Source organism: Phyllobates terribilis, unplaced genomic scaffold, assembly GCF_046119375.1.
Source record: "Phyllobates terribilis strain yellow unplaced genomic scaffold, ASM4611937v1 Scaffold_5__5_contigs__length_657084704, whole genome shotgun sequence".
Taxonomy (NCBI): domain Eukaryota; kingdom Metazoa; phylum Chordata; class Amphibia; order Anura; family Dendrobatidae; genus Phyllobates; species Phyllobates terribilis.
Window position 1 is genome coordinate 618,897,633 of NW_027362765.1, and position 22,433 is coordinate 618,920,065.

General features: G+C 44.4%; 1 protein-coding gene across 1 annotated transcript in view; it reads right to left on the minus strand.

Moving 5' to 3' along the window:
- Positions 1–22,433, minus strand: part of LOC141273766 (protein ELYS-like) — a 111,474-nt gene that overhangs the window by 87,801 nt on the left and 1,240 nt on the right. Inside the window, exons 2-8 of the mRNA XM_073686104.1 lie at positions 15,832–15,961; positions 15,094–15,347; positions 14,832–15,012; positions 10,585–10,792; positions 6,165–6,278; positions 5,941–6,022; positions 4,615–4,765 (exon numbers count right to left, since the gene is read on the minus strand). Coding sequence (XP_073542205.1) covers positions 4,615–4,765; positions 5,941–6,022; positions 6,165–6,278; positions 10,585–10,792; positions 14,832–15,012; positions 15,094–15,347; positions 15,832–15,961 — 1,120 coding nt within the window. The remainder of the gene's footprint in view (positions 1–4,614; positions 4,766–5,940; positions 6,023–6,164; positions 6,279–10,584; positions 10,793–14,831; positions 15,013–15,093; positions 15,348–15,831; positions 15,962–22,433) is intronic.

The following is a 22,433-nucleotide window of genomic DNA, read 5'->3' on the forward strand; positions in this document are numbered from 1 at the left end:
ATAGGCTTGGTGTCCGGGAGACGCCTAGCAATCCCCGCCTGTGTGCTTATTATTCCTTCAAATCCCCGCCTCTCTGCTTAATTATCATATCCCCCCTCCCCTGCACGTCACAGGGCCCTGTGACAGACCCTGTGTGGTGCACTGTGCTCCCTGACTTCCGGGCATGCGCAGAGGGCCGCTCACATAGAGCGCGCTTTGCTTCATCCAGGCCCGTCTACCTGTGCTCTGCGCTGCAGGTTTCTATTGCGCAGGTGCCGGAAAGTGACGGTGACTCCCGGCGCCTGCGCAATAGAACCCTGCAGCACAGTGCACGGAGAGTCGAGGCCGGGATGAAGCAAAGCGCGCTCTATGTGAGCGGCCCTCTGCGCATGCCCAGAAGTCAGGGAGCACAGTGCACCACACAGGGTCCTGTGACATGCAGGGGAGTGGGGGGATATGATAATTAAGCAGAGAGGCGGGGATTTAGGGGAATAATAAGCACATAAGCGGGGTTTGCTTCAAGCCTGTGGAAAAAATAATTAATTAAAGTGCTTTTCTCTGCAATCAGACCTCAGCTATGGGCCATGCAGGTATGTATAGATTAAGGCTGCGTGCCCACTATGCGTTTTTCAAGAGCTTTTGCCGTGGAATTTCCGCAGCGAAAACGCTTAAAAAACGCTTGGTAATATGTGCCCCATGATCCCCAATGATAATAAGCATGTGCTGTGCGGAAATTTCCGCTGCGGATTATCAATGCGGAAAAATACGCAGCATGTCCATTAATTTTGCGGACACGCAGCGTAATTGTAAAATGGTACCTGTAAAAAAAAAGAATTTAAAATAAAAAAATAAAGATTATACTTACCTTCTGATGTCCTCCCGGTCTCCTCAGCGATGCGTGCGGTGTGTTGGGCGGCTCGCGGTGGTGTGAGGACCTGACATGACGTAATTGAGTCATGAGACAGGTCACGCGACCACTGACGTCGGCGGTCGCGTGACCTGTCACATGACTCAATGACGTCATCGCAGGTCCTTCACACCACCACGAGACACAGGGGAAACTGGACACATCAGAGAAGAAGACCACGGGCCATCGGAAGGCAAGTACAATCTTTATTTTTTACTTTTCACCATTCTTATTTTATTCATTTATTTTTATTTTCCTTTTTAACTATTACTTGGTCACACTATATATGCCGGTTGCATGGATTTATATAGTGTGACCAAGTTGTCAAGCACTTTCCAAGTGATGCTAAAATCGCTTTGAAAAGCGCTTAATAACCCGCATGTAGAAATGCATGCAAAAACGCTTGACAAACGCTTCTACCTGGCGGGAAAAACACATGTAAAATCCGCATGCATTTCTGCATCGTGGGCACATAGCCTTACTTTTCTATAACCTGTATGGCCATAGTAGTGGTATGATATCACCCGTGGGGGCGACAGATTCCCTTTAACACGAGTCACACTTTTTTCTCCCAGTTATGTTTCCAGCAGTGATCTTGTGAGCAGACGCCAGGGAGTCACATAGCTAGGAGAAAAAAAAAGTGCGCCTTGTGTTAAAGGTGATGTGAGCATGAGCGGGACTTGGAAGACGAGACTGCATGTCACAGGGCAAGGGAGTGGGTGTGGGGGACATTGTAATTCATAAAGTAGGCGGGGATTTCTTCCCATCCCCCAAGCATCAGTAAACAGATTGAATAAAAAGACATTTCAACCCAACCAGACCTCTAATATGAGGCATACAGGTATGTATAGATTTACATTTCTATTACCTGTATGCCCATATTAGAGGTCTGAAAAGTCCCAGGGGGTGACAGTTTCCCTTTAAGAGGTTGTCCAGCAGTGGTCACCCCCTTTAATTTCATCTAATGCACAGCATCTAGTGCTCTGAAAGAGTAAATCTACTAAACAGCAGAAAAGGTTTAAACATTTAGATTTTTTTTTCATGCTTTTGCGGAATATAGTTACTTACAGTTAGGTCCATATATATTTGGACAGAGACAACATTTTTCTAATTTTAGTTCTAGACATTACCACAATGAATTTTAAACAAAACAATTCAGATGCAGTTGAAGTTCAGACTTTCAGCTTTCATTTGAGGGTGTCCACATTAAAATTGGATGAAGGGTTTAGGAGTTTCAGCTCCTTAACATGTGCCACCCTGTTTTTAAAGGGACCAAAAGTAATTGGACAGATTAAATAATTGTAAATAAAATGTTCATTTCTAGTACTTGGTTGAAAACCCTTTGTTGGCAATGACTGCCTGAAGTCTTGAACTCATGGACATCACCAGACGCTGTGTTTCCTCCTTTTTGATGCTCTGCCAGGCCTTCACTCCGGTGGTTTTCAGTTGCTGTTTGTTTGTGGGCCTTTCTGTCTGAAGTTTAGTCTTTAACCAGTGAAATGCATGCTCAATTGGGTTGAGTTCAGGTGACTGACTTGGCCATTCAAGAATATTCCACTTCTTTGCTTTAATAAACTCCTTGGTTGCTTTGGCTTTATGTTTTGGGTCATTGTCCATCTGTAGTATGAAACGACGACCAATCAGTTTGCCTGCATTTGGCTGGATCTGAGCACACAGTATGGCTCTGAATACATCAGAATTCATTCGGCTACTTCTGTCCTGTGTCACATCATCAATAAACACTAGTGACCCAGTGCCACTGGCAGCCATGCATGCCCAAGCCATCACACTGCCTCCGCCGTGTTTTACAGATGATGCGGTATGCTTTGGATCATGAGCTGTACCACGCCTTCACCATACTTTTCTCTTTCCATCATTCTGGTAGAGGTTGATCTTGGTTTCATCTGTCCAAAGAATGTTCTTCCAGAACTGTGCTGGCTTTTTTAGATGTTTTTAGCAAAGTCCAGTCTAGCCTTTTTATTCTTGATGCTTATGAGTGGCTTGCACAGTGCAGTGAACCCTCTGTATTTACTTTCATGCAGTCTTCTCTTTATGGTAGATTTGGATATTGATACGCCTACCTCCTGGAGAGTGTTGTTCACTTGGTTGGCTGTTGTGAAGAGGTTTCTCTTCACCATGGAGATTATTCTAAGATCATCCACCACTGTTGTCTTCCGTGGGCGCCCAGGTCTTTTTGCATTGATGAGTTCACCAGTGCTTTCTTTCTTTCTCAGGATGTACCAAACTGTAGATTTTGCCACTCCTAATATTGTAGCAATTTCTTGGATGTTTTTTTTTCCTGTTTTTGCAGCTTAAGGATGGCTTGTTTCACCTGCATGGAGAGCACCTTTGACCGCATGTTTACTTCACAGCAAAACCTTCCAAATGCAAGCACTACACCTCAAATCAACTCCAGGCCTTTTATCTGCTTAATTGAGAATGACATAACGAAGGGATTGCCCACACCTGTCCATGAAATAGCCTTGGAGTCAATTGTCCAATTACTTTTGGTCCCTTTAAAAACAGGGTGGCACATGTTAAGGAGCTGAAACTCCTAAACCCTTCATCCAATTTTAATGTGGATACCCTCAAATGAAAGCTGAAAGTCTGAACTTCAACTGCATCAGAATTGTTTTGTTTAAAATTCATTGTGGTAATGTCTAGAACCAAAATTAGAAAAATGTCGTCTCTGTCCAAATATATATGGACCTAACTGTAGATTCAATTATGTAGAAAAAAGTACTTCTGGGGATTGAAAACATTCTCTCCTTAACGCAAACTGATGTATAAAACCGTCATGATCAGGTCACTTTGTGCACTGCTTGAGGGATCTGTACGGTACAGCCTCTGCATCGGAGCAGCAGGAGCTCAATTGATATACACAGCCAGGATTCTGATGTGTTCTCACCAGGTTTAGCAGTTCAATCTGATATGCCGATAGTGACAACAGCACACAAAGAATCTGACCAAAAAAAAAGAGCGCTCCCTTTGTCAGACCATCATCAGCACCTCTAATGTGCGCAGCGGTGCCAATGGACTATGGCAACCAAGAGCCCGAAAATGGCCTTTTGGTCTGCCATACAGTACAGTTTAACAGATACTGCCAGAGTCGGGGTTTGATAGGTTGACGGGGATAAATTAGGTAATCCACTGTAGCGATGTGCGTTAACAATATGATCATGAGATTTTATGTTCAAGTTCCCTTAGGGTACTAATATTGTAGTGTAAAAAATATATATATATCCTTTGAAAAACATTCCGTATCTCTGATTACTATAATGATATCAACATTTATGCGAAGCTGCATGGTGAACAATGCAAAGTGTATGTATATATGTGTGTTTTATATACACACATACATACATTTGTAATTTTTTCTATTTCCACCTATAAATACAATTCATTCCACAAAAGACAAGCCCTCATTCAGCTATATCTTCAAAAAATGTGATGAAAAAAATATATATTTGTCCTAAAGACCCCAAAATTAAGGGGTTAAAGGGATTTTTCAATTTTTGAAAGTGATCGTATACAATAGCGTGTACAGACAGACCAGGATGGTCCAAATATTTTACATTTGAAGAAACAATCTAGTCGGCTTCTGATTAACAATGATGTATGAGATAAGACTTTGTTGTACTCTACATAGTCAAATTTCAGATCAGTTTCTGTATATGCCTTGCAAACATAATAAAAGACATGAAAGAGAAAAATACAGAAAAACAAACCATCATGGAGACCGTCTTCTCTTTCGCTATGAGCATGGAATTTTTCTATAGTCTGACAGCCCAGTAACTTCATGCTGTTTGTTTGACCTCTTAAAAATAGGGTATTCGCTGAAAGATCCAGGTTATACCTTTCCTCACAGTATTCCAAGTTCTGTAAAAAAAATAAAGAAAGAATAATTGACATATAGATAGATAGATTTATATTATAGGAATAGATATACCTAGTCTAGCCTCTCCCTGCCCCACTCCAGGTGGTTGACAGGTCTGTACCATGTGTGTGTACATAGGAGGAGACCTGTCAAAATCAATCAACTGGAGCGGGCAGGAACAAGTGAGCCAAGGACCATGCCGGATTTGTCAGGTCTATTTCTATAGTCCATGGCTGGCTTTTCAAACAAATTTTTCTCTGAAATGCTGCGGGGTTCCAGTGAAAAGTGTACACGGCTATAATCGTACAACCACGATGTTTCATGCCGTCTATAATTCAGGCAGTGTGAATCTAGTGGCAGCTCATCAAGCCTCACATTTGAATCAATTTGAAGCCCTATAGGCTCTGTTTTGGCAGATGGTGCAAAGGGTTAAAACCTAGCCCTACAGATTCTGATTAAGTGCACCTGGATTTCTCTGCATATAGCCAGGCTAGGTGTTCACCTTAGTCAGTCAGCTGGGGAAGACTAAGCAGAGTGGGTTGTGTTGGAGATGTTAGAGAGAGACAAGCCAGAATTCCACTCTGAGAAGAGACTACACAGGCCATGTGCGCCAAACTGCAAATATGAGTGGTTGCTTTGGACAATAGCAGTTTTGTTTGACCAAACTTGGACTAGCTGAGTCGTGTATGAGTAGCCAAGGTCTATTTTGTTCAGTTAGTGCCTGGACAAGGCTAGGGATTTTGTGTTTATGGTTTTGTTTTCTTTAAAAAATAAAATCCAGTGCCTGTGTAAAAGCAGTCTACTGCCGAGCATGAATCCCTACACAATATATGCAAGGACTTAAACATAACCAAAGACAGCAAGGGACACAGGAGAGATGTAGTGGAAAGTGAACAGTGACCACCAGCTGGAGGTGGGTGAAGATCCTAAAGCAGTCAAATGTGTATACATCCATAATGTAAATAAAGTGGTAACAGAACAAACAATGACAGTGTGAATGTTGTAATAAAACAAAGCTCCTGACCAGAAGTGTCACTCGAGGAGGAGCACTCACCACCCCCCCCCAAGCCACCGGGAAGTAAGGAGGGTTCAGAGCTGTGAGGTGCTCTACAGACAACTTGAGAATGCCCCCTTTACATTACAAACCATACAGAATAAAAATATACAGACATCTTACCTCATACATAATTTGTCCTGATGGTAAACGTTTTCTGTCCCCAAAAGCCAACTGCAGCAAATGAAAGCTTAAATCTCTACCACTATAGTAGAAAAGATTAAAAGGTTATGATGAGAACATAACTGGAGAGCTAAAGAAATGACAAAATACAGAACTCTTAATTTTGAAATGTAAAATAATTTGGGGAAAGGATGCAATGTTAGTAATTGGATTTTAACAATTACCTTTGACTCGTTTGGACAGCCCAAAGGTAACAGCAGTTTCGGGGGTCATTCTCAGGTTCTTGAAAAGTGACGGAGAAAACAGGAACTCTGCCCCCTTCAATTTGAACATGGTATCTGAAAAAATATATATATATACACACACATTAAGTCATTAAAATGTCCTACACAAAGCGACATACAATTATGATTTATCCCAGATGATAACTGCATGCAGAGCTGCTATAATAACACATCACGGCTTCTGGATATCCGGCCTGTACAAACATGATGCAGCCCACCACACTAAGCGCCGGCAAGCACGTTTCACACCGGTTAAAGAGAACCTGCCAGCAGATTTTAGTCCTATAAACTAAAGGCATGGCCATAATAGCACGGCGATGCTGATTAATATGATACCTGGTGTGAAGGGATGCGCTCAGTGGCTGCTGATTACTCATCTTATAAAGTTTTCATAAAATGGTGTCTTGTGCTTCAGGACAGGGCGTGGGGGCTGGGTCGTCTTCTGGTTCTCCACCCCTCCACACCAGACTCCTCTATTTCTGGAGCAGGTAACAGATTATTCAGGGACTCGCATACTTTATAAAATTCCACAACGCAGCCATCACTGCATATGCACCGCCTCTGACGCACACAAGACGTCATTCTCTGAAAACGTCATAAAGGTGAGTATTCAACAGCCACTGAGCAGATCCCTTCACATCAGGTATCAGTAATCAGCACCACAGTGCTATTATCGCCATGCCTTTAATTTAAAGGGCTAAATCCTGCTGACAGGTTCGCTTTAATCATTGTGGTCAGATGTTTGATTGAGTCTGTAGCAAAATATCAAAGTGCTCTACATAGCGCCTGCAGTGAAAATCATTTTTGGTGCTCATTCTGGTTTTTCCAAATTCTCAAAATCATTACATTAAAATGTTCAGATTTTTTAACCCCTTTCTAACATTGTGCGTAATAATACGTCCCTGTGCCCTGGACCTTATGGACCAGGTAAGTGTTATTACTTCTCGGCGATCGCGCCCACACAAGTTGTGCAGCCGCGGTTGCCGGCGGGTGCCAGCTGATACCTGGAACCCAGAGCCAGGAGCAGTGTCCGCACCGCTCCCAGCACTTTAACCCCTTAAATGCTGCGATCGCAGCATTTAGCGAGCGAGCAGAAAAACAAATGCCGCTCTGCTCTTGAATCGGAGACCCAGTGACATCATTGCCATGGTGTGGAAAGAAGGAGAAAGAGCCACAGGTACAAAGAGCCAGGCACCCAAATATTTGTATTACAAAAATATATAACATTTTATTGAACAGAAGTTTGACAAAAAGACATTAGACCACACAAAAAACATTAAAAGCATTTAAAAAAGGAAAGCAAAACCATGTGAGGGCGTAATATCCCACACATGCACCAACAGGTTAACTAGAATAGAAAAATCAGTCATCATTCAAGACATGTGTCATAGTGACCATAAAGAAAGTCATAAATAGCCCAAGATAGAAAAGTACATGATCATAAGGTTCAATAGTGAATGACTATAAAGTGCAGTAGTATATAGAATATTGATACAATACAAGATGCATAAATAGGATCAATCAAAAGAGAGGAGGACATCTAATAATATCGCCTAAACATCCTGATCATAATGTTAATCATAAACCATCTACTATGCAGGCACTCATAGAGTTCAAAAGTATACAGAGTGTAATATAATAACTGTATGCGCTATTAAGAGGTCAAAGTTAGTATACCCGTTGTGGTCACCCACGCGTATCGCTGCCCACTAGCAGCTTCGTCAGGGGTCACATGACTGTCGGCTAAAATATGGAAAACTTATAGCTCTCAAAATATAGTGATGCAAAAAAACAAAAATGTTTTTAGTGTGTGACAGCTACCAAACATAAAAACCCGATCTAATCACTCACACCGCATGAGGAACAGCGTAAAAAATTAAAACAATTCTTCATCTGCTGCTTTGTTCATTCTGCCTCCCAAAGATCGCAGTATGGCTCGGCTCACATTTATCCTGCGCTCTGTGCTGAGCGCTTACGCTAGGGCTTCCTTGTAAGTATGCGATTCAGAAGGAACCCCCAGCGGAAGATTCCCTGTAATGAGGCAGATGGAGGCACCGTGGACGCCGTCTGGCCTGTGATCCAACATTGTCAGTCTTTTTATTAGGCGTGCATAAAAGTGCTGTCGGGCATAGTTTTGTGAACCACTGAAAAACAGGACACAGCTAAACAGAGGCCAGACTGAGTCCAGAGTAAGGCCGGTTTCACGCATCTTGATATTTCCGGTAAAGGAAATACTGGTACCGGAGATAACCGTGTCCGTGTGTACCTGTGTGACATACGTGTGGCAACTGTGTGCTGCATCAGGAGCACACGAACTGGCACCTGGGAATCAGTGGTAAAGTTAACGCTGTTCCCAAGCGCTGGGTGATCAATGCTGCCCTCATCATTATCCCATGCCGATGCATCAGCACGAGCAAGGAACAATGTTGACAGTAGTATTCTGCTTCCGGTGTGTCCTGGTGTAAAAATAAAATTTTACATTCAAATAGCCAAGTCAAGGCCCCTTCCCTTCCGAGCCCCACCATGCCCCTAAACAGTGGTTTTCCCTCACATTTGGGGTATCTGCGTGCTCAGGAGAAAGTGCACAACAAACTTTGGGATCCATTTTATCCTGTTACGCTTGCAAAAATGAAAAAAAAAAAAATTGGGTCTAAAGTAGAATGTTCAGTGTTTTCTTCCACATTCCAACAATTCCTATGAAGCACCTGAAGGGTTAATAAATCTATTGAATGTGGTTTTGAGCACCTTGAGGAGTGCAGTTTTTAGAATGGTGTCACTTTTGGGCATTTTCTGTCATAAAGGCCCCTCAAGGTCACTTCAAATGTGATGTGGTCCCTAAACAAATAGTTTTGTAAATTTTGTTGTAAAAATGAGAAAACACTGGTCAACTTTTAACCCTTCTAACAAAGAAAAATGTTGGTTTTAAAATTGTGCTGATGTAAAGTAGACATGTGGGAAATGTTATGTATTAACTATTTTGTGTGACACATCTCTCTGATTTAAGGGCATAAAAATTCAAAGTTTGAAAATTGCAAAATTTTCTAAGTTATCGCCAAATTTCGAATTTTTTCACAAATAAACGTAAATCATATCAAATAAATGTTACCACTATCACAAATTGCAATATGTCATGAAAAAAAACAAATCTCAGAATCAGTGGGATCCGTTGAAGCGTTCCAGAGTTATTGCATAAAAGGGAGACTGGTCAGAGTTGTAAAAATTGCGCTGGTGATTAACGTTCAAACAAGCTTCGGGGGTAAAGGGGTTAAGCATTTCCCACCTCCCATTGGCTTTCAATGCAACTTGGACAGAATAAAAAAAATATATATATATATATATATATATATATATATATATATATATATATATATATATATATATATATATATATATATATATATATATATATATATATATATATATATATATATATATATATGCCTTGAAGTTTACCACAAAAAACTGGGAAAATGTATTGACTTGGGTATAAGCCTAGGGTGGGAAATGCAGCAGCTACTGGTAAATTTCCCCATCCTGGTGTGCATATCATCCTCATCCCCAATCCTGGTATGCATGGCCCCCCATCAATGCACACATGAAAAAAAATAACACTTCTACTCACCTTCCCTCTGCTCCAGTGCTGCGTCCTGTTCTTCCAGCAGCTGATGAGCGCATGACACCACTGCCATGCGCCCTCAGACGCTGAGGTGAGCTGCCGGGATATTCACTTCTCTCCACGCCGGGACTATGGGCGTGGAGTGGAGTGAATATTCATTTTCTTTAATAGCGCAGTGTCAGTCGCAGCAGTCGGCTTCCTGCAGCAGCTCAGCGATACTGTGTGCTCCAATAGCGTGCACAGAGGATCGCTGAGCCAGTGGCTGCGACTGACAGTGTGCGCTATTAAAGAAAATGAATATTCACTCCTCTCCACCCCCATGGGCGTGGAGAAGAGTGAATATTAATTTTCTTTAGCAGCAGGCACACATGGTAGCTGCAGCAGCCGGCTACTGCCTGTGCACCGCTCTTCCGCCGCAACCTCTCCCACCCCACAGCCAGAATGTAAGTATATACTCGAGTATAAGCCGAGGGTTTTTTTTTTTTCAGCATAAAAAAAAATGTGCTGAAAAAGTCAGCTTATACACGAGTATATGCCGTAGCTTTGAAAAAAATCATTATATACACACATTTTAATCAAAGTTATATATTAAATTACTATGTACAATAATGTGTGGCCAGAAAAAAATACCAATTTTCCCTAATAAAACAAGCTTAATACAGCCACGTGAGGGAAAATCTTGAAATGTATCTAAGAATGAAGTAATGCATTTGAATATGGAAAAATAAACAAAACTTTACTTACTCTCGTCTTAAAGTTTTCATGTTCCATAAAGAGAGGTATCCATCAGAGAATCCTACAGCCAGGTGATTAGTTCTAGCTATATAGCTGACTGTGGTGACCATGGCTCCAGAAGGTGCAAGCAGCTGAAGACCTATGTGTCGTCTCTCTCGATTAGCCGCTTTTCGGAGTTTAGGGATTTCTGCAGGTATCCCACTAATGACTTCAAGGTCTATAAATAAATTGACAGAAACAAGCATTTCAACATTAAAAGGGGTTGTCACTAACACCTTCTTAAAACTAAACGTTCAGCCCTGATAAAAAAAACAAACAAAAAAAACAACTTGTACTCGCCTCCCATGCCGGCTCCATTCCAGCGGTGTCAGCACTCGCGGTCCCGGGTCTGTGATGCGGTGGAATGACCTGTGATGCCCGGCGCCCAATCAGTGCTGGCGTCAGAGTCCCGGCCTTCAGACAAACTAAACATGAAGAAGAAATCTGGGATCCTCCATGTTCAGTTTGTACGAAGGCGCAGACTGACGCCAGCACTGATTGGGCGCCGGGCATCACAGGTCATTCCACCGCATCACAGACCCGGGACCGCGAGTGCTGACACCGCTGGAACTAAGCCGGCACGGGATGTGAATATAGGGTTTTTTTTATTGGGGGCCGAACATTTCGTTTAAGGGGTTGTCCCAGTAGTGGACAACCCCTTTAAGTCTATTTGCCTGTAATTACATAAGCTGTCGTGTTTGTACATGAGGAACAAACATTTGTTACATTTCCTCTCTGATTTTCAGTGGAATAAGTTGTTAAGTAAAGACTAGCTATGATGTGTCCTATACAGACCTGAGGGGCTCCTGCTCTCCTGCCCCTATGCAGAACACAGAGAAAAGTAGCATGGCTATAATACAGCAGTACAACCAGCAGTAAGGTGATATAAAACACATTTTAGCTGTGGTTTTTTTTTTCAGAGGGAATGGCGAGTTTTGGAAAAAAAAATCTCATCACTCTCAGATCTCACTTCCAGCATTTACAGTCATTACAAGGGCCAGGAACCCCCTGGAAAACCCCTAGGAGAAGAGCTACGCTGTCATGTCATTACATCCAACACAACCTATCCCAGGTACAGGGGAATAATACCAACAGCCGCAGAACGTTTGTTAAAAGGGAAAATAAAAAAAACTACATTTTAGTCAGCTCTTCAGCCACTTTATCAGGAGGCAGCAAGTTAAACATGCAAAAAGCGATGAGCGGTTTGTAGTATTGATTTCAGCGTTGGTTATAGAATCAGTGACCACTTAAAAGGAGTTTTGAATAACAATTGGGAATCTGAAAAAGGTCTGTCCGTATTAAGAACATTGGAGTAAAGCTCGCTCCTAGATACCCATTTTGTTCTGGACATTTTAAAATGCCCAAACTGAAGCAAAACCGAAGTCCACCCTCGCCACCTCCCTGCACCATCTTGATTTGTGCTTCTCCTTACACCAAGTCTCATTATGTCCTACCAAAAGACAGATCCTGCAACAAATATAAGGACAGGAGGGAGGAGCGGAGGGTAGAAAAACAATAGGAATATTTGACACATTTTACATCGTGCAGTCTGTCCTATCCATTTTGGGTCTTCTCTATGCTGATGTCTGACTAATTCCCAAACTAAGTGAGCAAGTGCTATAATGTGTAAATGAAAGATACCACTGCAGCAAATCCCTCGCCTCTCTTTACTGTTTTACACTAGATTAAATTTACTTCTTCCCTTAAATATATTACGGTTTCTTTAAATACAAGTTATACAATATTTTAATAGACTTTCTACATTAATTCTCTACAGTTTTCAATACCTCCATTTGATGTAATTGAATAGAAACCTTTAATTTGCCTAGTGAAAGTCAGTCTTGGTAATACAAGACACATACGGGCATAGCTCATAACTACAGGTGCTTCTCACAAAATTACAATATCATCAAAAAGTTAATTTATTTCAGTTCTTCAAAACAGAAAGTGAAACTTATATATTATATAGAGTCATTACACACAGAGGGATCTATTATATAGAGTCATTACAGAGAGTGATCTATTATATAGAGTCATTACACACAGAGTGATCTATTATATAGAGTCATTACACACAGAGTGATCTATTATATAGAGTCATTACACACAGAGGGATCTATTATATAGAGTCATTACACACAGAGGGATCTATTATATAGAGTCATTACACACAGAGGGATCTATTATATAGAGTCATTACACACAGAGTGATCTATTTCAAGTGTTTATTTCTGTTAATATTGATGATTATGCCTTACAGCCAATGAAAACGCAAAAGTCAGTATCTCAGTATATTAGAATACTTTATAACAGCTTGAAAAATGAAATAAAATCCGAAATGTATGTTCAGTAAATAATACTTGGTCGGGGCTCCTTTTGCATCAATTACTGCATCAATGCGGCAATGTGGCATGGAGGCGATCAGCCTGTGGCACCGCTGAGGTGTTATTGAAGCCCAGGTTGCTTTGATAGCAGCCTTCAGCTCGTCTGCATTGTTGGGTCTGGTGTCTCTCCTCTTCCTCTTGACAATACCCCATAGATTCTCTATGGGGTTAAGGTCAGGCGAGTTTGCTGGCCAATCAAGCACAGTGATACTATGGCTTTTAAACCAGGTATTGGTACTTTTGGCAGTGTGGACAGGGGCCAAGTCCTGCTGGAGAATGAAATTTCCATCTCCAAAAAGCCTGTCGGCAGAGGGAAGCATGAAGTGCTCTACAATGTCCTGGTAGACGGCTGCGCTGACTTTGGTCTTGATAAAACACAGTGGACCTACACCAGCAGATGACATGGCTCCCCAAACCATCACTGATTGTGGAAACTCCACACTAGACCTCCAGCAGCTTGGATTGTGGCCTCTCCACTCTTCCTCCAGACTCTGGGACCTTGATTTCCAAAAGAAATGCTAAATTTACTTTCATCTGAAAACAACACCTTCGACCACTGAGCAACAGTCCAGATCTTTTTCTCCTTGCCCAGGTAAGACGCTTCTGGCGTTGTCTATTGGTCATAAGTGGCTTGACACAAGGAATGTGACACTTGTAACCCATGTCATGGATACGTCCGTGTGGTGGCAGCTCTTGAAGCAATGACTTCAGCAGCAGTCCACTCCATGTGAATCTCCCCCTAATTTTTGAATGGCCTTTTCTTAATCATTTCAAGGTTGCGTTTATCCCGGTTGTTTGTGCACCTTTTCCTGCCACACTTTTTCCTTCTGCTCAACTTTCCATTAATATGCTTTGATACAGCACTCTGAACAGCCAGCTTCCTTAGCAATGACCTTTTGTGGCTTACCCTCCTTGTGGAGTGTGTCAATGACTGCCTTCTGGACATTTGTCAAGTCAGCAGTCTACCCCATGATTGTGGAGCTTATTGAAACAGACTAAGGGACCTTTTTAAATGCTTAGAATTAAGAAACACCTGCAAAGGCTTCCTAATTTACTGAGATAATGACTTGTGTTTTCATTGGTTGTAAGCCATAATCATCAACATTAACAGAAATAAACACTTGAAATAGATCACTGTTTGTAATGACTCTATGTAATATAGGAGTTTCACTTTTTGTATTGAAGAACTGAAATAACATTTTTGATGATATTGTAATTTAGTGAGAAGCACGTGTGTACACAGCGCTGTAGCTATGTGCCCATCACATGACCAGTGCAAAATGTTTATCCACCAGAAGCAAACAATGAATATTACTAATAAAGGACAGCAAGCAGACATCTTAAAAACCATGAGGAATGAATACAGACAGTATATCGCAAAGGCACTAAAGAGGTTAATGGCATTATGTTGTTTTGTGAAATCATAAAGGGAATTCCAAATCAAGTAAATAGCATAATGCTGATATGTGATATGCCATCACTTGATCTCTGGGGCCCCAAACCAATTTGGGGTGGGGGGCGCAGTTGGGGCTCTTAATTTTTTTTCTGCACAAAGGTGGTCGTGATATCTGAACTGTGCTGGGAAAGGCAAAGAGCCCCATCCACATGAATGAAGAAGTGCCGCAGCAGGTGGCCTCACACCAATGTTCAGAAGGGAAATGTTATTCCTAGGATTGTTGGGTGCTCTAGAGGTCAGACCCCTTGTGTTTATTGTGTGCTGACAAATCCTAGTAATATGCCATCAATTACTAAAATGTGGTCACCCCTTTAACACAACTTGATTTAGTTTTGTTAAAATACCTTTTAAAAATCCTGATTTATTAAGAAAAATACCTGACGCTTCCAACTCATCTTGATTGCAAGAGATATCATCTAAACATAGATCAATAAGAAGAACATGCCCAACATCTGTAACCACAGCTGCCACGCCAAAGAACCATCTTAGACTCTGGTGTAAATGCTGAGTACTGGCATTGGCTCCGCCATCATTCACTAAGGGTTCAACAGCCGTTACCTGAAAGCACAAGAAAATATATAAATTATAACAGTTTCCCAAAAAGGATCGAGCAAATCAATCAAGTTTAGAAGTGCTTACCGAGCCAGGGAGCGCCACTGCTTTAACAACTTTTGAAATGCCGACATCATACAAGCAAAGAACACTGCCTTCTGCTTCAAGCAGACCCACAAGAAGTCCTGTCTTCTTCTGCCATGAAAACTCTTTGACAGCGACAACAGTGGGAGGTCTCTCAGTCACTGAGCTAAAACAGTATGCAGAAAGTCTTTCACCCGTTACTGAATTGGTAACTTCAAGCTGGGGTCCACATGCGAGCCAAGCAAGCCCAGCTCTCCCTTTACAGAAAAGAGAAATAAATTAAATTACACACATGCACTGCCAACCTTTTCTGAGCCTATAACTTCATATTTGTAAAAACAGATTAAAGATATAAGTTTTTACAAGAAACACTGGGCATATGCCCCCACAACAGAGAGTTAGCTGCATAGTATAGGGGATAATTCGGTGTAAGGCAGGGCTCGCACAACTGTATTTCACAGTCCGTATATGAAGCACAAGGTCCAAAACGTACCGCTTCAGACCCGAGGCTGTAAGCTAAGGTTGGGAAGCCGGCCACGAGGTCAGGCGATGCAGCCCGTATACGACCACAAGATACGCTTGTATGAACTCCACTTTAGTCCTACTTTTACCCCACCAATCTAACAATCATCACTTATCAGAAAAGATTAAAGAAGACTGGAAAAAAAAACCTTTACCATTCATTTGGTAAAATAATGAGCAAACAGACCATCGTTCTATTAGATGTTACATATCTCTTACCTGGGGTAAACTTTGCACGCAAGACAGATTCCAGGTTAATTTCATCCTCCTGGAGAGCTTCTATTGTGATCTCCGGAAATTGCAGCAAGCTGCTAGTTACTTGGGCCTCAAGATTCGGCATCTTATTTTTCTTTCAGAAGAAAAACAAGAATTTGAAATTAAACAAAGTAAATGAAAACACAGTAATATTACACCAGTATATATATATATATATATATATATATATATATATATATATATATATATATATATATATAAGCACAGAAAGGACACTCCAGTCATATGCACCCATACACAATACAGGTGCTTACATGGCCAATAGAAAAATGCTAGATTATTTCCCATAATGGGCCACTTTGCACTGAAAGGTATAGTCACCATATACCCACTGAACGTATGCCAAGCAGGGCTGTGGAGTCAGTAAGCCAAACCTTCGCCCCCTTGATGTCCGTCTTCACAGCACGGCCTCACTGCTGAGCGTGTACATAAAGTGCAGCACAGATTCATCTCACCTAAGCAGAGACCCTTACATCAGGAACAGAACAGACATTTATAGGACATTTCACAACTTTCCCAAATTCTTATGAAAACATTTACAGCACATCCTGCATTGTACTACTGTACCCAATTTATTATATATTTTAGGAATCGGTCCATTTTATACCAACTGCAACTCCACAGCCCTGAGGCCAAGACAACAAACTTGGTAACAACCTATGGATTTATTTTGTCCATACGCTTGGTGTATTTGCAGTACATGCAAAATATACAGTGTTACAAACTTAAGGAAAAGTCTTTACATATGCCACCTATTCAAGGCTTCGTTGACCTTTAGCCATGATTATAACTGGATACAATTTTGATTTTACAAAAATCTTTGCCGAATAGGCATAAAGGGCGAATTCTGAAAACCTGCGCACTTGATCTTAGCAATCAGACTCAATTTCTCAGAAATGACAAATGGTAAGGTTTTTAATATTAGAGTTAGGACTGTCCCATAAGGGTTGCCGTGAAGTGGCGGGATGGCTTTCACATTATTTTGATCAAAATTATGTTAACTAAATACCCTTTATTATATATTATTATTTTTGCACTGTGCGATTTATACATCTACTTTCAGTTATTTGGGTATTTTTCTTGTTCTTGGTTTCTCTAAATTTCTCAGAAGCCCATATGATAATTAAGGAAGCAAACTAGTTGCTATAGCAATTATTCCATTGCACCAGTTTTCCTAAATCTCTGTCATCTCTGAATCCGGCGGTCTTACTTTCCATTACTAGGTACAACATTTCTTTTAAAAGGGAGAAAGAAAATGCAAATCTGAAACTCCCTGCAGCGCTGCGGGGGGCACAAGCCACATTCTTCTGCCAGGTGCAGCAGCTGAACTCAGATTACTGGACCGTGTCTCCCATCAGTAATGTGCTATTTCATCTATTTATGGAGATCCTGTACATTACAACATAGATCAGAGACGTCAAACACACAGAGGGCCAAAATGAAAAACGTGGACAATGTCGCAGGCCAACCAGTATACAATATGGGGCCCACACAGTCCTCCGTACAGTATAACGGGGCCCACACAGTCCTCCGTACAGAATAACGGGGCCCACACAGTCCTCCGTACAGAATAACGGGGCCCACACAGTCCTCCGTACAGAATAACGGGGCCCACACAGTCCTCCGTACAGAATAACGGGGCCCACACAGTCCTCCGTACAGAATAACGGGGCCCACACAGTCCTCCGTACAGAATAACGGGGCCCACACAGTCCTCCGTACAGAATAACGGGGCCCACACAGTCCTCCGTACAGAATAACGGGGCCCACACAGTCCTCCGTACAGAATAACGGGGCCCACACAGTCCTCCGTACAGAATAACGGGGCCCACACAGTCCTCCGTACAGAATAACGGGGCCCACACAGTCCTCCGTACAGAATAACGGGGCCCACACAGTCCTCCGTACAGAATAACGGGGCCCACACAGTCCTCCGTACAGAATAACGGGGCCCACACAGTCCTCCGTACAGAATAACGGGGCCCACACAGTCCTCCGTACAGAATAACGGGGCCCACACAGTCCTCCGTACAGAATAACGGGGCCCACACAGTCCTCCGTACAGAATAACGGGGCCCACACAGTCCTCCGTACAGAATAACGGGGCCCACACAGTCCTCCGTACAGAATAACGGGGCCCACACAGTCCTCCGTACAGAATAACGGGGCCCACACAGTCCTCCGTACAGAATAACGGGGCCCACACAGTCCTCCGTACAGAATAACGGGGCCCACACAGTCCTCCGTACAGAATAACGGGGCCCACACAGTCCTCCGTACAGAATAACGGGGCCCACACAGTCCTCCGTACAGAATAACGGGGCCCACACAGTCCTCCGTACAGAATAACGGGGCCCACACAGTCCTCCGTACAGAATAACGGGGCCCACACAGTCCTCCGTACAGAATAACGGGGCCCACACAGTCCTCCGTACAGAATAACGGGGCCCACACAGTCCTCCGTACAGAATAACGGGGCCCACACAGTCCTCCGTACAGAATAACGGGGCCCACACAGTCCTCCGTACAGAATAACGGGGCCCACACAGTCCTCCGTACAGAATAACGGGGCCCACACAGTCCTCCGTACAGAATAACGGGGCCCACACAGTCCTCCGTACAGAATAACGGGGCCCACACAGTCCTCCGTACAGAATAACGGGGCCCACACAGTCCTCCGTACAGAATAACGGGGCCCACACAGTCCTCCGTACAGAATAACGGGGCCCACACAGTCCTCCGTACAGAATAACGGGGCCCACACAGTCCTCCGTACAGAATAACGGGGCCCACACAGTCCTCCGTACAGAATAACGGGGCCCACACAGTCCTCCGTACAGAATAACGGGGCCCACACAGTCCTCCGTACAGAATAACGGGGCCCACACAGTCCTCCGTACAGAATAACGGGGCCCACACAGTCCTCCGTACAGAATAACGGGGCCCACACAGTCCTCCGTACAGAATAACGGGGCCCACACAGTCCTCCGTACAGAATAACGGGGCCCACACAGTCCTCCGTACAGAATAACGGGGCCCACACAGTCCTCCGTACAGAATAACGGGGCCCACACAGTCCTCCGTACAGAATAACGGGGCCCACACAGTCCTCCGTACAGAATAACGGGGCCCACACAGTCCTCCGTACAGAATAACGGGGCCCACACAGTCCTCCGTACAGAATAACGGGGCCCACACAGTCCTCCGTACAGAATAACGGGGCCCACACAGTCCTCCGTACAGAATAACGGGGCCCACACAGTCCTCCGTACAGAATAACGGGGCCCACACAGTCCTCCGTACAGAATAACGGGGCCCACACAGTCCTCCGTACAGAATAACGGGGCCCACACAGTCCTCCGTACAGAATAACGGGGCCCACACAGTCCTCCGTACAGAATAACGGGGCCCACACAGTCCTCCGTACAGAATAACGGGGCCCACACAGTCCTCCGTACAGAATAACGGGGCCCACACAGTCCTCCGTACAGAATAACGGGGCCCACACAGTCCTCCGTACAGAATAACGGGGCCCACACAGTCCTCCGTACAGAATAACGGGGCCCACACAGTCCTCCGTACAGAATAACGGGGCCCACACAGTCCTCCGTACAGAATAACGGGGCCCACACAGTCCTCCGTACAGAATAACGGGGCCCACACAGTCCTCCGTACAGAATAACGGGGCCCACACAGTCCTCCGTACAGAATAACGGGGCCCACACAGTCCTCCGTACAGAATAACGGGGCCCACACAGTCCTCCGTACAGAATAACGGGGCCCACACAGTCCTCCGTACAGAATAATGGGGCCCACACAGTCCTCCGTACAGAATAATGGGGCCCACACAGTCCTCCGTACAGAATAATGGGGCCCACACAGTCCTCCGTACAGAATAATGGGGCCCACACAGTCCTCCGTACAGAATAATGGGGCCCACACAGTCCTCCGTACAGAATAATGGGGCCCACACAGTCCTCCGTACAGAATAATGGGGCCCACACAGTCCTCCGTACAGAATAATGGGGCCCACACAGTCCTCCGTACAGAATAATGGGGCCCACACAGTCCTCCGTACAGAATAATGGGGCCCACACAGTCCTCCGTACAGAATAATGGGGCCCACACAGTCCTCCGTACAGAATAATGGGGCCCACACAGTCCTCCGTACAGAATAATGGGGCCCACACAGTCCTCCGTACAGAATAATGGGGCCCACACAGTCCTCCGTACAGAATAATGGGGCCCACACAGTCCTCCGTACAGAATAATGGGGCCCACACAGTCCTCCGTACAGAATAATGGGGCCCACACAGTCCTCCGTACAGAATAATGGGGCCCACACAGTCCTCCGTACAGAATAATGGGGCCCACACAGTCCTCCGTACAGAATAATGGGGCCCACACAGTCCTCCGTACAGAATAATGGGGCCCACACAGTCCTCCGTACAGAATAATGGGGCCCACACAGTCCTCCGTACAGAATAATGGGGCCCACACAGTCCTCCGTACAGAATAATGGGGCCCACACAGTCCTCCGTACAGAATAATGGGGCCCACACAGTCCTCCGTACAGAATAATGGGGCCCACACAGTCCTCCGTACAGAATAATGGGGCCCACACAGTCCTCCGTACAGAATAATGGGGCCCACACAGTCCTCCGTACAGAATAATGGGGCCCACACAGTCCTCCGTACAGAATAATGGGGCCCACACAGTCCTCCGTACAGAATAATGGGGCCCACACAGTCCTCCGTACAGAATAATGGGGCCCACACAGTCCTCCGTACAGAATAATGGGGCCCACACAGTCCTCCACACAGAATAATGGGGCCCACATAGTCCTCCACACAGAATAATGGGGCCCACATAGTCCTCCACACAGTATAATGGGGCCCAGATAGTCCTCCACACAGTATAATGGGGCCCACATAGTCCTCCATACAGTATAATGGGGCCCACATAGGGGTGGTGGTTCTGATGTCACGGGCCAAATAAAATCACCCTGAGGGCCAGATTTCGCCCACAGGACAGAGTTTGACACGTATGACAGATATTCAGCCACCTGTACGGATTACAGCTTTTGGAGTCACTCACAGCACAGCTACTACTAACAATCTAGAGATGATGGGGAATCCACCATTCCTTCTCACTACTCAATGTCAGGGAGGAGGAGTTAGAAGGAAGAGCATGCCCATTGCTTCTCCATTCACGGACTAGAGTACAGCACTCTGGCCATTTCTTTCAGCTCCACAGACATGACCATTCCAATGGCAAGGGTCCCAGACTACTTAAAAAAATCTATAAAATGAAGGCTATTTTCTCCTCAGTTAAGTTATGTGATCTTATGACCATTGCTGAGAAGTACCATGTTATCTAATGGATGTCACCATTTCAGTCACCAGACCATGCTGCATAATGAGTCTAATGTAACCTTTTCCAAAAGGTAGAAACAAACTCCTATCATAGTAATGATGATGGCTACACAGCTCCAGTTAGCCAGCTACAATAAAGATGATGACCATTCAGACTCCTGACTGTAAACTGATAATCTATTTGGTCACTGATGAGAATAGTGTATGAGATGATAAGTTATTACAGAAGGCAGAAGTGGTACTAGTTCTAGCTGATTACATGATGCACAGAATGAATGGCTAGGTTTACAAAGTTTATTTCTGGAGGATTTTGAAACAGATCTGCTCCAAATTCTTCCTTAAAGAATGGAATTCTTTACATGTAGCGCAGACAATGAAATAATCAGGTGTTGGTGAATTTATAAAGAAAAACAACTACAGTAATTCTTCAGAGAAGATGCCGAGTTTTAGAATTCGGTACATGCAAGTCTGTTCCTAAGGGTAAAGTCCCACGATGTGCTGCCACATGTGACAAAAACCCATACCCACCTCGGGGGCCACTGTGAACGGGTTTATCAGTAATACCTCATATGTTACTGCAAACTTATGAACTCAATCGCCCCACAGGTAGGTCTGGCTAGTGTCCGCAGTATGTGCAAAACCTCATGGATCCGCACCGACTAAGGTCAGTCAGGCAGTGAAATAATCGCTGTCAATCACAGTCAAATAAATGATGGCAGTAATGTCCAGGCAGGAGCCTACTACAGCCATCACTACCTGCCACAATGATGAGCACGCGGTGCTGTCAGTCAGTAGAGCACACGGTGCTGTCAGTCAAGGCAAGGCAATGGCCCCACTTACAGGTCAGTCGGCAGGGGACGCGGTGCCGTCAGTCGGCAGGGGACGCGGTGCCGTCAGTCGGCAGGGGACGCGGTGCCGTCAGTCGGCAGGGGACGCGGTGCCGTCAGTCGGCAGGGGACGCGGTGCCGTCAGTCGGCAGGGGACGCGGTGCCGTCAGTCGGCAGGGGACGCGGTGCCGTCAGTCGGCAGGGGACGCGGTGCCGTCAGTCGGCAGGGGACGCGGTGCCGTCAGTCGGCAGGGGACGCGGTGCCGTCAGTCGGCAGGGGACGCGGTGCCGTCAGTCGGCAGGGGACGCGGTGCCGTCAGTCGGCAGGGGACGCGGTGCCGT